The sequence below is a fragment of the Carassius carassius genome, chromosome 1 (genome assembly GCF_963082965.1).
Source record: "Carassius carassius chromosome 1, fCarCar2.1, whole genome shotgun sequence".
NCBI classification, from domain to species: domain Eukaryota; kingdom Metazoa; phylum Chordata; class Actinopteri; order Cypriniformes; family Cyprinidae; genus Carassius; species Carassius carassius.
This window is the reverse complement of record NC_081755.1, coordinates 44987178-45003949: the sequence shown is the minus strand read 5'-3', so window position 1 is coordinate 45003949 and position 16772 is coordinate 44987178. Positions and strand designations below refer to the sequence as shown.

General features: G+C 38.4%; 1 protein-coding gene across 11 annotated transcripts in view; it reads right to left on the bottom strand.

Moving 5' to 3' along the window:
- LOC132152440 (nuclear factor 1 X-type-like) overlaps positions 1-16772 on the bottom strand; it is a 180584-nt gene that overhangs the window by 89685 nt on the left and 74127 nt on the right. For 9 of the 11 annotated variants that reach the window (XM_059561205.1, XM_059561249.1, XM_059561254.1 and 6 more), the window contains one exon: positions 5381-5912. In XM_059561205.1, the coding sequence (XP_059417188.1) occupies positions 5381-5912 (532 nt within the window). Of the gene's footprint in view, positions 1-5380; positions 5913-6798; positions 7047-7074; positions 7279-16772 lie in introns of those variants that run through there. The other 2 variants (XM_059561242.1, XM_059561211.1) reach the window with 2 other exon arrangements.

The following is a 16772-nucleotide window of genomic DNA, read 5'->3' as shown; positions in this document are numbered from 1 at the left end:
CTGTAGTACTGTACTGAGGTTCTGTAGTATTTACATTTTTTGTTGGCATATGGAAATTCCAAATCAGTAATTTTTCTGTAAAATAAAACATGGTACATTTCTGTAAGACAAAAAGAAGTAGCTCTAAAAAGTTGCATTAAAACTACCATGATATTAGCATCACTGTACAGTTCATTTAGTGTACCATAGTAAACTTCAGCTAATCAGCACTTATTACTGGTAGTACCAAGACATAGTTTTAATGGGCAGTCAGTGTGTGTCTACTGCTGCAGTGATGAAGCGGCCTCATCGGCACGACAAAACGAAGGTCTCGTTAGACCGGCGCGGGCCTTCTCCCTCTCTGTGGTGAACAAAAGGCGGATTCTGAGAGCGGCAGGAGGACCCCTGAGGAGAAGAAAGCCGCTGCACTCCAGCGCTGTGGTGAATGAGCTCTTTTCACCAGAGTCCTGTGCTGTTTACTCTAGTTCAATAATAGCCCTCATTTTCCAATCATTATTCGCTCCGTCTGACTGCTGCTATTAGCCTGTCCGGCGTGTCATTCATAACGTGCCGTACACACCCGTGTAGAAATAACGTCACAGCGCAAACACACAAAAACACACATCCTATGAGGGCTTATGTCAAACTTTGTGACTCTCATCTGGTAAAAGCTGGTTGTCAAACGTGTCATGCTCTAATGCCGCCTCCAGCCGGTTCTCCTGACATACTTTAGAAGTGAAAGAAACTTTAATTCATCCGGCGACAGTTTGACCACTTGAGTCAGATGCCTCAAAGGGCGATTTTGTGTAAAAATATATGTACTTAAACACGATTAGCTGGATGATCTATCAGACCCGTGTTTTTTTCTTTTTTTTTTACATCTAATATCACAGACAGAAGCCCGGCAGCCAAAGTCAGCGCTGCCAAACTCTCCATTTTGAGTTGGAACGCGGCTTTCCCAGTGTATGGGATCGCTCACTGCAGCCAAATTCTGAATCATTAAAAAAGAAAACTGCTCCAAAAAAAAAAAAAAAAAAAACGTGTTCTCCTGTGACAGAGAGCGAGTGTATATTTCTATACGGAATTGCGAGCGAGGTAACGGCTTGTTTTTCCCGTCGGTGCATTGACGGAGGTGTTGAGATGGCCAGAGAGGGAGGACGTGTTTGGAGGAAAAGGCCTAAAGAAGCGGGTTAAATGGAAGGAGAGGCTGGGAAAGAGAGAGGGATGTTGGCAGAGCGTGTGGCGTGATTTGAAAAGCTGAGATCCGTGTGCCAGTGCCAAACACACACACCAGTCGAAGTTCCCTTCGCAGACCGGCTTTTGTTTCCATTTTGGCATTTTGCACCGTCTTTATTCTCCATGCCCGCTGTTCTATTCTGTGTTTTAACAAATGCAACAATGCAAATAATAACATTACTAATAATTAATAGTCGAGCAGGAGGAGGGGGATTCATTTGGTGTGGTTATTGTTAATATAATCTCTTTTAAAATGCCAGAGAACATTAATATCTCTGGGTAACGTTATTTCTGTTTATGTGTGGAGTATATCCTGTATGGCATGTTGGGTTATCTCTGCAGGTTTTATTCTGCTGAATTCTGCTGTTCTTGACTTTTCTTTCACGAGACTGTGCTTCACAAGTGTTTAAATATTACAGGAGAAACAACTACAATAGAAAGCTTTAGAAACCTCTTGTGCATTTCTCTGGCTTTTTTTTTTCGTCTTATTTGCTTCAAATTAATAAAAAAATATATTTATCTAATTTGATATGCTATGTTTTTCACACAGTGCATAACCATAACTGCTAAATAAATGAACATACATATCTTTAGGGAAATTATTATTCGCATATTTCACCTTCACACATTAAAGCAAAATTTAACTATACTTATCTATTAAAATAGTTTGAATTAGCATATTGTATACTGATAAAATATATTTGTTTAAATTGTTGTTTAAACACTTCTGTATTATAATAATTAAAAAATATGAAATGCAGCATCAGATATTTGCTGTTAAAATGAAAGATAATTAAATACCTATAAAATTACATTTATGAATTTTGTATTTTGTTCAATTTTGATTTTATGAAATTTGATGATGAAATTATGAATATATTTGTTTAAAATTTTGAATTAAATTGTAATTATTTATATAAAAAACTAAGTATGCATTACTTAAAAATATATATTTAAAATATAAAAATATATATATATCACTTTTTTTCCTGCCATCACTGAAGCAGACACTCAAATTAGCATTTTCTCCCTGCTAAACAAATCGGCTATAACACACAGGTTTCAAAATATTCTTATGTCATCTTTTTAAAAACAGCCAAAAAGTAAACGCTAAATCCAAAAGGACTAATATTTTTCCAGCACCTGTAATTAAACAAACTCTCACAAACACAATAAACACAGGAAAACCAGCTTCCTGAGTGCGTTCCAAGCAACACCTTCACATTGCTGAAAGAGAATCAAAAGTACACCCAGCTCCAAATCAAATCAAATGTGAAGGTGACCAGAGCGGCGTGTCAGCGGTCAGTGCGGGTAACTGTCTGCTGTCTGTCTGCTTACAGGCCTCAAAGCCTGGAGCAGCGGGGATCTGTTAGCAACCCACAACACCTCGATCACCAGCCAAGAAGGAGCGCTGCTGCCCAAAGGCCTGACGGCAAGCAGTCTCATAGCTTTTGTCACGTCTGAAGAGATGCAAAAGCTTGGCTAAAAAAAAAACATGATGCAGAAAATACCAACTATAAATGTAAAGTTTGCAGCTCACACCGTCCTCAAACCCCAACAGTACAAAATCCGTCTATATTTTTAAACTCCCGCTAGAAATCGCAACACCTCTCTCTTGAAAGCAGTGGAAACGATCCTGAATAGATGATTCGCTGTGAAACAAGTGATTTAACGCTTGACCGCACTTTAAGAGTCTTTTGTCGTTCTACTATATACATCCATTTCCTTTTCTAAAAGGAAAAGGCCACCAGTAGTTCCCCTCTTTTCAGCGTCTATCCCTCTCTCTTCTTTACAACACAGAGCTGTATAGCCGTCGCCTGACTACAGGACTTGGCACTTGGCGTTTTATCGGCTGTCTGAGCTGGACACAGCTCGATTAGAGATGAGAGCAGGCACATGTTTTTATCATGACTGCGCGATAATGGGAGCCGTATGACGTGGCGAGCTCCAGAGATGACTAACCCGGGAGAAAACATCCATCATTCTGACAAACGCAGAAGAAAAATAACAACTTTTTTTCTGGAGCGGCGCGAGACGGCCGATCCGAGGTGCTCGTCAAAAACTCCCATTAATCATCATCATTAATACAGCTGGTGTACAGAGAGAAGACCGAGCGTAATTATGCCATCGTGCTCCTGGGTATTTAAGCGTCGGAGTTTAACGTCATTAATCGCTCCCAGGGGGCGATACGACACGCATCGTGTCAATAAACCTCTAAACAACCGGACCTGGAAAGTAAATTATACACGAATTGTGCCTCCTGATCTACAGCGTGCAAATATCACAGTACATGCAGTTGTTCAGACGCTGGGGCCGAAATGTAAACGCTGACTTTCAGAGACAGCAAAAGCAGAAGTGATCTAAACCAGGCCTGGCTTTTGGCAGGCGCTCGCCATTTAAAACTGCAGTCGAAAAATAAATGCAAATGTTTGCTTTGAGAATAATCTTCGCAAAATACAGAAGGCGTAAAACGGGGTCTGTCAGTGTTTAAGGGAAATGAGCAAATGCTGCAGTAATATTCCCTCAATATGGTAAAGCGGATGTGGATGGAACAATGAGCCATCGGGCCGATTTAATAGCGTCCGGATTAAGACAGGAGATTCGGTCGGGTCAGCAGGAGATAATCTGAGTCCTGGCATACCGTTAAACAGGAAAAGAACGGCATGCTGAACCGGCTAACTGACGCTGAGTTCCACATGGAGCGAAAGGGAAACTCGGCATGGGCAACAAAATCTCTTTCGGAGGCCCTGCCAACAAACAGAATTATGGCTCTGTGTCACAACAAAGGCGAAAACCGCCATCAAATGTTGCCTGTTCACATACTCTGAGAGCACAGATAATAGCTAAATAACTGAGCTGCCTGTAAATAGCTGCAAATATAATATTGCGCTGTTTGTGAGCGCCTCTTTCTGTGTTTTCCAAAGAACTGCTGCCAATACAGTGACCAACATACAGGGCACCTGATAAAAAAACAGTTGCACCTGCAACAAAACCACAATCAATCATCTAACTTTACAAAAAATAAATAAATAAAAACTCTTCAATATTTTAAACAATGCACATATTAAAAGAACAAACTATTATTGTTGTAGTAGTTACAGAAGGCATTGTTTTAAGTGTTTAGAAACAATCTTGGAAATTTATTGGTTTATTATTATTACTGTTAATAAATAATAATAATAATACATTTCGTAAATAATTAAATATTTTACTTGAATAAAAATACATATTCAATGAACAAACTATTGGTTTAGTAGAGCTGTACAAGACTGAGCTGTACTAAGAGCTGTACTAAGTAATTAGAAATAAAATCCTAGCTATTATTTTGTTTATTATTATAGATTATTATAATAATAAAATAGAAATATATATTTACATATAAATATATATTATTACTGCAAATCTGGAATACAAAACATTATATATTATATTTGTTATGCTGAATAAAAAAATATATTTGTGCATTTTTGTGTTCTATTTAGTCTGCATGTATAATCAAGTTGCATGTAAGTTATTTTATTTGTCGGGATTTTTAATATTAATGTTCTGATTTCAATATCTAATTTTGACTTTTCAATGCTGAGCAAAAAAAAAAAACTAAATATGAGTGTAAATTAAAAGTACATTCTCTGTCTATGAGAATGTGACCGCTCTGATTATTGGTGTGTTTATTTAAAGGCAGTAGTGTAACTAACCAGAGTGTGCGTGTGTGTGTGTGTGTGTGTGTGTGTGTGTGTGTGTGTGTGTGTGTGTCTGGCCTTTACACCAGCTGGGAGCAGGCCAGCTGTTACCGCCACAATACACAATCTGACATTTATACACACAAACACACACAAACTATCAAAGGTATGGGTGGCATTATGATACACACTCTACAGCGTACATAACCTATAAACCAGGTCTCACACACACACACACACACACACACACACAAAAAGTAAAATATTTCAAAATTTCTCACACACTCCTTCAAGTTTCATTGCAACCACACAAATAACAACAAAGAAATAAAAGCAACAAAGCCTGTATTTGCATATATTTGCATTCAAGTACATTTCTGGAATACAGCCCGGAACTGAATCGGACAGTGTTTCCTGAACCGGGTTACACGGAGGCGCATTTCAGTGTGTGTGTGTATGTGTGTGTGTGTGTAACTGTGACTCACCTGGCGTGTGGACAAAGTAGGCCAGATACAGGTCCAGTTCTTTCACGGACACTCCGATGTGGTGCGGCTGCACACAGAGGCCGTGGTTGGAGCACTGCGGTGACTTGACCAGCCTCTCTCCGTCCGTGCTCTCCAGCGGGCTTCCCTTGAACAGGATAACCATCACCAGGTCCAGGCGCCAGACCTTGTCTGCTTGCCTCAGGCAGTCGATACGGCGGATCTTGCCCTTCTGGTCGGGATTGGACAGCACGCAGCACGGCGGCTTCTTCCCCGTGATGGTGAGCACAAAGTCCTCGCGGAACTCCGGCCGGATGTCTTTGCGGAGTTTGGCGAGCAGACGGGACGCCCACTTCTGCTTGATCTCGGGCTTCTCGCCCAGGAGTTCGTCTTTGACGGCGCGCTCCTCGTCCTTCGTCATGCGCTTCTCGTGCTTCTTGAAGTACTTGCGCTTGCGGGCCTGGAGGTTGAACCAGGTGTAGGAGAACGCACGGACGTGTGGCAGCAAAGCCTCGATGAAGGGATGAAATTCATCCTGTTGGATAAAAAAAAAGCACATTTCAGAGACTTTCGTGGAATTAAAAAATTAATTTAAGAACTTTGGAAAAGGATGCAACGCATGCGGTACACATTTACTCATCTACAAATAACAATTTTGTCTTGTTTTGCATTAAAAATTGTGTAAATAAAAGAGAATGCATGCTAATTTAGGTCCATTTGAATGCATTTTAGGATTTAAGCATAAATCTCAATAATTTAAGAGAGGTTTAAAGACAAAATATATTTGCCAATGAGGTAAACATAAGGAAAAAATAAACTTAATTCAGAATATTCTTTCTGGAAACAAGTCTTATCTTAAAATCTTGTTTAGGGATATTTTTAATGAAAAAAAAGGATACAAAAATATTTTTAGCAGTGTAGAAATCAATTTAGTCCAATTTAGAAAAAATATATTTTTCAATTGAAATAATCGTTCTTACATTCTATTTAGTCTCCATTTATCATTACATTCAATTAAAGCCATTTTAATGCTAATTTTAGCATTTCTTTCAATGCTGAGCAAACAAATCAATAAAATCCATAAATTAAGATGGAATAGAATATAAACTGGAAGCCATTATGAGAATGTGACTGATAATTATTTTTAATTTTCACAAAAGAAGCATGCATAGAGCAAGATCCCTCAAGTTCAGACACAATTACCCTACACAAATACAAAGACTTTCAATTAAAGCAAAGTAAATGCAAATTAAAAGCTTAACGAGGCTCTTTTTCACAGATAGTTTAAAGATCTCAGTGGCTGTGCAGGAATTCCGGGATTCTGCAATTCACAGAAAGCAGCTTCTTTAGATCAAGTCAGGCCAAGAAAAGCTTGGCGATCCCCACGGCAACGGAAGACTCATTCAGCTCTCCAATAATACCTTCACCATACAACGCTCAGTGACAAAGCCTAAACCGCGCCACGGTGCCCCAGTGCCAGGGCCGCCGTGCCCCAGACCCTCTCCGCCAACTCTCGCCACAACAAGACCGCGGTTAAACTGCGTCCCTTCAAGACCTGCCATCAAATCCTGTCTGCGGGCTGCTGTCGTGCAGAAATCCAGGCATGTTCACATTTCGACAATCGAGAAGGCAGATAGCACCGTGAAAGGCACACACTGCAGACAGGAGCAGAAAGAGAGAGAAAGGCTGGTAGTTACCATTTTGCACTCTCATCATAAATTTGGCACGCCGTTCAGGACGGGGGGGGAAAAAATCCACCCGCACCAGTTCTTTGCCACTCACGCCGAAACAACAACTGCTGGCTTGGCAAAGATGAAGAATTGGCGACCAAAAAAATAAACTTGGGTAAAAAGGAAAGAAGACTGGAGATGCTCCAATTGCCGGCGGAAAGAAGTTAATTTCAAGATCAGGAATTTTCTTTTGCTTTGCAGTTCCAGGTAAAATTGGTTATTAAAAAAATGACAGCTGCAAAACAAATTTTTCAAAGAAAAAAAAAATGAAATGAAGGTGTGTGCACTAAAAAAAAAAAAACTAGGAATTCAACAACGTTTAAATTAAATGCTTTTGCTTTCTAAATAATTTAAAAAAATAAAAAATTCTAAACAATGGCGAAAAAAAGAAATCCTTGGCAAAGCTCAATGAGTGTTTTCTTAGATCTTTGTATCCGGCAAAAAACTCAGAGAGCGCGGCACACACATAAAGTAGGCACACGCGCACATGCATGCACACTCCTGCGACGAAGGGGGGCGGGTCGGGGGGGATGTCTAATGCACAGCACAGAATACGGGCATGAAAAAAAAATAGAACCGAATCAATGTTGGACGAGCTCGCAGGACCGCTGGCAAACCCAAGTGCTGCTGCTTTTTTTACTCCTTTTCTCTCCAACTCTCTCTCTCTCTCTCGATCGCTCCCTCACTCGCTCTCTCTCGTCCTCTCTGCGTTCTTTCCTTAACCATCGCCTGAGTCTTTGCCAACATGAGTAGGGCCCACCTATTTGGCAACAAGATGCCTGTAGCTCAGCCAATACGTTAGCTTGAAGAGCTGAAAGGGAGGGGAAAGAGAGGAGGGGGGCTGGTGGCAGAATGAGAAAGAGAGAGAGAGAGAGAGAGAGAGAGAGAGAGAGAGAGAGAGAGCATGCAGTCCAGTCCGGTGGTGCACAATGTGCCAGTTTGACAAGTTCCTATCCACCACCGAGGCAAAGTTCATCATCCCATCAAGCTAGTCATGGCAACCGTGTTGTTAAGTCTGGGTCGCCGCGGCTTGCGTAACGCCACCTTGGCACAGGGCGATGGGAGAAAGCACACAGCTCTCTCCGAAAAACTCCCAGCAGACCCTTCAGCCGGCAGCTGCTCGTGGATTTAGGGGCCGAAACAAAGAGGAAAGCGACTGCGCACCCCTCGCTCCCTGTGTGAATCTCTAATTTAAAACAAACATATGCTGTGTTTGTCTGAGAAACCGAGGAGCTCAGGCCGAATGCAGCGGGCCGAAGTACGCGAGACCTGAAGTTGCTCACAAAACTTTGAAAAGTTGTTCAGAACGACGTCCAGGCAAATCAATCAATCAATTGTAACACAAGTTGTGTCAGCTTTAAAATCTCCCATCAGCCATTTTTAGAAAATTTAGAAATGGTCAAGCACTAATGAGTATGTAAGATCACTTCAAACACAAACGCAAGCACTGTTTTGTGACATTTGGAAGGTTTTCCGAAGTTTAACTGCGCAAATGTTTATGTGCCTCAGAAATTTGCCAACGAATGATCTGATAAAATGCATTTCCAATTAAATGGTTTTCTTGACTGAGTTGACTGGGAGTGAAAATGCTGCTTTTTATTTTTTTTTTTACACGCAATCATAATCATCTATCTGAGTTTTGGAATACTTTAATCTTGCGATCAAAAAGAATATAAAACAACAGCTGCTTACAGCATAAAATAGAGCAGAGATTCCTAGAGATATTCAGATCTGAGACGAAACGAGACATAGACAGGGCTGTTGATCAATTCTTATTGATGATTTCTATAAAAAAAATTAAATCAGAGAACAACTGGGATGCTGTTCTTCCCACACACACACACACAAAGGGAAATTGATTTGAAATGCTGGATTAGCAAACATATGCAAATATCTCTTAAATGAGAGACCAAGAAAGCATCATTGGACGGATGTATGGTGATAACGCTCTCCCATGCAGTAAAACTCTTCATTAGTGCTTCCTCTTTCAAATCGGAGCCTACAGTGTCAAAACCAACACCTGCTTGAGGTCTCTAATAAGATGCTAATTGAAGCACACAACCAGAGGAGAGCAGAATTTGTTTATGAATGCATTTGTTTCAATAAAAGCAGCACCTTTATTTCAAACAATCCCTTCTCTGTTTGAAACACGGCCCTTAATGGCTTCCTCTAGTGCTACCAGTGCGAGTATGAGATAATTAGCTTCTGATCAACATGTGCGTTGGGAAACTCACTTGCCTCAAGCACAATTCACTTCTTCTATAGGATGGCGGCGCCAGAGAACAAAGCGTTTTTACAAATCAAAAACATATTGTATTTTTTTTTATATATATAATATTATAATGAATCCAAATTTAGTTAAGCTATTATAATAATTTTAATGGTATTAATTAAAAATTAATTAGTTTAAATATTTGTAAATAATTATCGACTGCTAACTGAAATTGCTGTTGTAAGATAAACAGTCTAAATCTTTACCAACAAACATAACGCACTCCCGCGTGTTATCCCTGACAAAAACACAATAAATTACTAAAGAAAGAAAAGAAAAGAAAAGAAACATCTGAAGCGCCGTGAAATTTGTGAAAACAAAGACTCGGGTACAAATATTCAGTATCCAACTGACAGTTGCGGCTAAATTAATGCGCCAGGTTGCTTGGCAACCGTAAATAGCCCACGGTTATTAGGCTAATGAACTATATTACTTGGCGGAAGAACTGTTAGTTATTGTTGTTATTATCAATAAAACTTACTATTTCTTATACACCGAATCACATACTGTTACTGTCGTTTAATAAACGCACAGGAGTTAAATATCTCGTGACTTGTTTTATTCTATGGGCCTGATCATTTCAAACGTATAAAAAGACCCAATACCTCAATGGAATGGATAAAAGTGTCTTTAAATGTTTGTAGCAAAACATAGCATGTCATCAACTTGTATCAGTCTTGTCGTCAAAACCCAACAAACCACGGCCTGGTTTCTCACCTACATTCCCAGCACGAGTCTCAGTGCTCCTCACAGGGGTCAGGGGAATCCCGAAATACGGTTCAGAGTTAGTAAAGCGGCGTTTAACGGTCACTGACGTGTTTCTCAGCAGCGCGTTACACCTGCGCGTCACGTCCGCCGTTCTGACCACAAATTATAAGGAGCGGGAGATTTCTGCCAGCTCAATTAAAAGTAATCGCTGTGTTATTTTTTCCCCTTCGCCTGTTCCTGCAACATTAATGCTTAAAAGAGAGAAGACATCATCTCTCGAGCGTGTGCCAGGAGGCGGATGGAAATGAGCGAGCTGGAAAGAGTGTTTGCTGTCGGGCGCCAGAGAATCAGTTGTGTTAGTTTGTCACTGACGGTAAAATCAATTAATAATAACAAAAACACACCCAAGCACCTTCCAATCAATGCAGAGAAAAACTGTTCGGCCAAAGAAAATTACTCGATCGTCCAAGTACGCGCAGTTTTGAAGGTTGTGGCATAAATTATTGGCATATAGACCTTAATGATAGCCTAACCCATGCACTTTGTCTTGCCATAATATGTTCAAAATCCATATTCAAGTCACACCGGTAATAAAATGACAAGCTGCATTAGAATAAACAGTGAAGCCTGGAAAACTTGTTTTAGGCCTATAGGCTATTATTCAAACTGTTTCTTCGTCAAAAACTTTAACTATTCACTTCATTTTTCTAGGTTGGTTTAAAATTTTGTTGAGCCATTCGAGCTGTATCACAATAGCAGCCTGCATTTTACATTGGAAACTTTGGCAAAGTTGCACTATAGCCTAGTTCTATGTAGCAAAGTGCGATCATTAGACTACCCTAGTTTTACTGAGCTGGCCCAACAATAAAGCAAAAAAAAAAAAACCCTGCAAAAATATTCATAAACACAGGAGCCTAAACCAAAACCACTAGGGTTGAATAATCCACAGACGAGTTTCAGATCTCCGACTGCGATTCAGTCACACAGGAGCGCGCGCATGTTGAACGTGGTTATTGAATATTGATGATTTCTCCTGATGATTCCTTTCTGATGTTTTCTGTTAAAACACACTAAACGATTATAAATTCGGTTATTGAATATAATAATGTCGATTCCACGCGCATTTATCCGGTTATTTAGAGGAAAGCAGAGAAAGGCTGCACCAAAGACGAATACGATTACAGTCCAGCGCTTTAAAACCCCTGCAGTGATTAGTCTAGCTTAAATAAGAGTTTATAATATTCATACGAAACAGAATTAAACGAAATGTTAGATAGTAAGCTAATATAATATCCTGTAATATCGATATCCCTCACAGCAAATAAGATCATTTTAGGAGATACTCAAACCGGAGGAATGAATGATTCACAGAAACAGAAAACCAAATAAAACACATCGGGTTAAATATAAAAAGCATTTACCTCGCTTTTCAGTGCCAGAAGACTGATCTCGCGCAGCACAGATATTTATAGCAAACCAATACAAGGCTCTTATTTTTCCCCTCTTTCTTTGTTCTTTTTTAAATATTTGATATTATCAAAACATTAGATTTGTCGTATAAATAGCCTATATTTTTAGAAATAACTAGTGAAAACAAATAGGTTATTGTGAAATATCTATATTTATAACTCGGTCAGTGCGAAAAACAAACAAATCAGCTTTAATTTTTGAAAAGAAAATCAGAACTATCAATGTCTTTAAATTTCAGCTTTCCGTAAAATGAACATGCCATCTCCTAGATTAAATATATTTATTGTAAAAATATAATAGCCTAATGATAATTATTATTATTTTTAATAAATACCAAGCTAATTGGAAAAATTGGGCTGGAACCTGAATTTTCTGACAACATCATCAAAATGCTTTTATCAAATGAAAATGTGAATATTTGGTGGAGGTGGAATATGTGCAAGATTTAGCCTATAATTCATTAAAGTGGTTGCTACCTTTAAACCAATACAAGTTTTGAAGCACATTAATTAATTATAAATTACTGAAAATAACTATTAATATTAATTTATTAAATGATTAATTAATTATTATTCTCTGATATAATCTATGTGCTTTCTAGGTCAATTTTTTTTATTTTTTCTAGTGTGCTGACCATTGGGGAAAGCAGAAAAGCAAGCAGGTTTAATGAGAGAGATGTGAGGTTTGGGGGTTTGTTGGTCGCCCGCTGTGCGCCCGTGACCCTCCCTGCGCATGTGACCCAGCGTGACCCTGAAACTCCATAATGAAGACAGACGTGATGGCTGATTCTGCCCTCTTACAGGAGAAAGACACTCTGACAACACAAGAATATGAGAGACAAAGAGCCCGTTAGAATGATTTTTCATAAGGAGAAGGAGGCAGACAGTGAGAGACAGAGTAAAAATGTGATAAATACCAACATGACAGACGTTGAGGGAGGTGCATGGAGGCTGTGGAGAATCATGTGCTAACACACGCTATCGTGAAGACGCCAGTCCAGACATGCCGACATGCCAGCGTGGACAAAACCATAACGGTAAAGAGACAGTTGACCCACACACACACACACGGCCATCTATTGTGTCTGACACTGGACACACTCTCACATACGCACTCGTGTATAACCTCACACCTCAGAGACGTGGACCACGTGTGAAGGTGTGTGAGCATGAGGTTCGAGCAGGTGTGTGTGTGTGTGTGTGTTGGCACAGGTGAGGGCCGCCCCTCCTCCCGCTGCTGATATGCTGCAGGTCTGTTTGGATTTCTGAAAGAGAGTCTGAGATGAGTAAAAACTCAGCTCTCGCAGCGGTGAGTGACATCAGCTGCTGTCAGTGCAATCAGAGACACACACCTGCAGATTTATAACGTGTGAAATCACACACAAGCTGTTTCATGGCAGTGGCTGTGAAATATGGGAGTCTGGGGCAAGTTGTCACAGTGCATGTGGGTTACAAACACCTTTTTTCATCCTTTAAATTTTTGTTTTTTTCATATTTATATTTTGGGATCCCACTTTATATTGGCCTTAACTACTATGTAGCCCACTTACATCAAAATAAGTACAATGTGTCCTACTTATTGTGTTCATAGTGTATTGTAAAACAGTTTTGCTGCTATAGAAGTGGGATGAGGTAAGGTAAGGGACAGGTTTAAATGCAAGTACATAGTTAAGGCTATATAATATAAAGTGGGACTTATTTTTAAGATTAATCAAAATAAGTCTTTGAAGCATTTAATATTTATTATTTTATATATTTTATTTAATATTTGTTAGATAAAATAAAGTTTCACCAGAACAATACTTTGATATTTTTGAGTATTATTTTTCATGTTTGCTGTTTTATGAAAGAAAAAAAAAATGTTTGCTTCATAATTGTTTTAATCTTCAATTTCAGCTGTTTAAATTATGTAGACCTTATAATAGCTGCTAATTAGCAGATTTCCATTGTAACAACTTGCCCCATATAGTCAAGGTACTCTAAATAAATAAAAAACAATGTGTGTTGCATGATTTGTATCTTTTTTTGCTCTTTTAGTTTATTTTGATAGAGTAATATCTTTATTTTTTGTCAGAAATCAATATTTTTATTTAGCATGGATGCTTTAATTTGGGCAAAAGTGACAGTTAAGTCATTTATAATGTTACAAAAGATTTCTATTTCACATAAAAGCTCTTCTCAACATTATATTATTTAACGAATCCTGAAAGCATGTCCTGTATCACAGTTTCCACAAAACTATTAAACAGCACCAATGTTTTAAACATTGATAATAAATGTTTTTTGAGCAGCAAATCATATTATAATGATTTCTGAAGAATCATGTGACACTGAAGACTGCTGACAATTCAGCTCTGCATCACAGGAATAAATTACATTTTGAACTGTATTTCAATAGAAAACTGTTATTGTAAATTATAATAATCTTTCACAATATTGCTATTTTTACTGTTTTTTTTATTAAATAAATGCAGCCTTGGTGAGAAGAAGAGTCTTCATTCAAAATCATTCATAATGGCAACCTCCCCGAAATGTTTGAATGGTAGTCGACACACCAACTGGCATTTAAAAATTATTCTGCACTGAGAAAGATACGTGAACAAAGTGTGACAACTAGCCCCAGTTTGCCCTATGTAGCACCATCATTTTAACAAATCCACTTGAAAATGCAAAGAGAGCTAAAATACTCTTTTTTTTCTATATTTGCTGCCCTGTCTGATAGTAGCATGAATGCACATTTCCTTTCTGAGTTACCAAATGCTATCTTATCAGCATAAATGGCGTCAGGCGTGAGGACGCACCCAGGCCCGTACTGACCGTGATGCATGACGATAGCTGAAGCTGTTTGGTGGTGTTTGCAATTACCCCAGTTTACAAACCAGCACATTACTATGTGTGAAAAATCTGCAAGCAATTTGTGGCAGCAGAGAGAGAGAGGAAAGGCACATGTATCCCAGAGGCCCCTGAGAGCTGCACGGAACGCATGGCACTCTGGGAAGAACCGCATTGTAGGGTTAAGGCCTGCAAAATATCAACCTGAAATACATCAGCTCATTTGTCAACACATTCTCTGGAACTAATGGGAGGAAATGGTTAAGGTGTGCTGTGCTGTGTGGCGGATTTGCACCAGTGCCATCGATATTCACTCCACTGCATACACTTCTGCAGAAAAAGTCTCTTCAGGGCAGTGTTTATTTGATCAAAAATACAGAAAAAAATGTGACATATTATTACAGTTTAAAATAACCGTTTTGTATTTGGGCATATTTAAAAATGTAATTTATTTCTGTGATCAAAGCTGAATTTTCGGCATCAAAACTCCAGCCTTCAGTGTAACATGATCCTTCATCTGATCCTAAATCGACTAAATGTGTTGTTGCAAACATACTATGGAGAAACTGTTATCAAACTGTGATGTCATACATGCCCACACTTTTCCTCTTCCGTTTGGCACATAATTGCACTAAATGCAATGTAAACAATGATGGCTCACTGATAAAAATCATTACTGCATAATTTCTTGAGTAGGTGCTGCACACAGGATGTAGTCTAGCAAAAACAAACAAACAGCAACAAAAAAGCCAGCAGCTAGAGATTTCATAAGGAATAATGGATGAAGGATTGCACAGCCGAGCTGGTAATGATGTACCTGCAGCTCTACTGGCAGAGAATAGCGCTAGCAACGCCAAGGTCACGGGATCAGTTCCCAGGAAATGCAGATGCTGATAAAATATATAGCTTGAGTGCACTGTAAGTTGCTTTGGGGGGAAAAAGTATCTGCCAAATGCAGGAAATATAAAGACAAAATGTTTTTGGATGGACACCCTCTGCAATTATTCTATAGATTTTAAAAATAAATAGATTCAAAAAAACATCTTTGTATTATTTTCTTATTCCATAGATATTGAAAATTAAATTAATTTAAATTAAATAAAAGACATTAATCCAACTATTAGAAATGCTTACATAGGTTTTTTCTAACAGTCCAATATTTAACCCAATGCAAAACATACCAAAGTGTACAAAAACCTGACAACAAAAACAAGAAACATCAAAGTAAAACATTTAAATGTAGCATTATTACCATTAACTCCAAAAAATGCTAAATTATTAACCAAAATTAATGGGAAAATACCACTACCGCTGAAAGATCATTGTTAAGAGAAAGAAAATCTCTGGTGGTCAAGATCTTTTGATTGCATTGTTACTGTAGCATTATCAGAAATCTTGAGACTACTTAACTTGTGTCCGATTTCGGTGTACCACAGAGTTATCTGCACGGCTTGATGCACACGACCGGCGCACCACTGATTTCACGTGCGTCCAGAATCAAACAGAGGCTTAGCGCTGCTTACGGAGTGTGACGGAGAACACAGGAAACCTTTGGAAACATCATTAGTCCTGCATATCTCTGCTTTTGATAAGCAGGCCCAGACGGACTCTGCAGACGGCTCCTTCTGAGAAGTGGATTTAAAGAGACAGTTCACTAAAAAAGGAATTCTCTCAAATGTCCATTCAGTGGAAGTCAATGCGCTCCAATGTTGTTGGTTCTCTTAAAAATATATTATATAAAATTTGTAAAGTAAATAAACATGTTTTATTATGTTTTACGATTTCAGTCTTCTTTATTTCAATGTTACTTACTGTTTCTTTGCATTGTGAAATTTACTAGTAATTTCTGAGTGAAAATTGTTTCTACACTACTTCTACACTGTTTTTTTTCTGGTAAAAGGCATTATTGGATGAAGAATGTACATGAAAAGACTGACCATGTGATTGAAGAAGTATTTTCACATGTCAAAGAGGTCAATCTTTCAAATGTTTGGGCTGTTAGTTTGTTTGTTTTTGCTATGTTTTGGGAAAAATGTATACTTTTATTCACTAATGATGCATTAAATTGTCCACAAAAGACAGTAAAGACTTTTATAACAATATACAAATTATATTAAAAATAAATGCTTAAAAAAAATCAAGGTTTCCGTAATACACATATATATATATATACATCTATATATCTATACATATATATATATATATATATACCTTTTAATTAATCAGCACAACTGTATTCACGAAAGATAATAGAAATAAATGTTTCTTGAGCAGCAAATCGGCATATTATCATGATTTCTGAATGATCATGTGACACTAAAGACTAGGGCTGCTCCGATCACGATTGGCCGATCATTATGCGCATCTCGTCAGTAAAGCCGTTT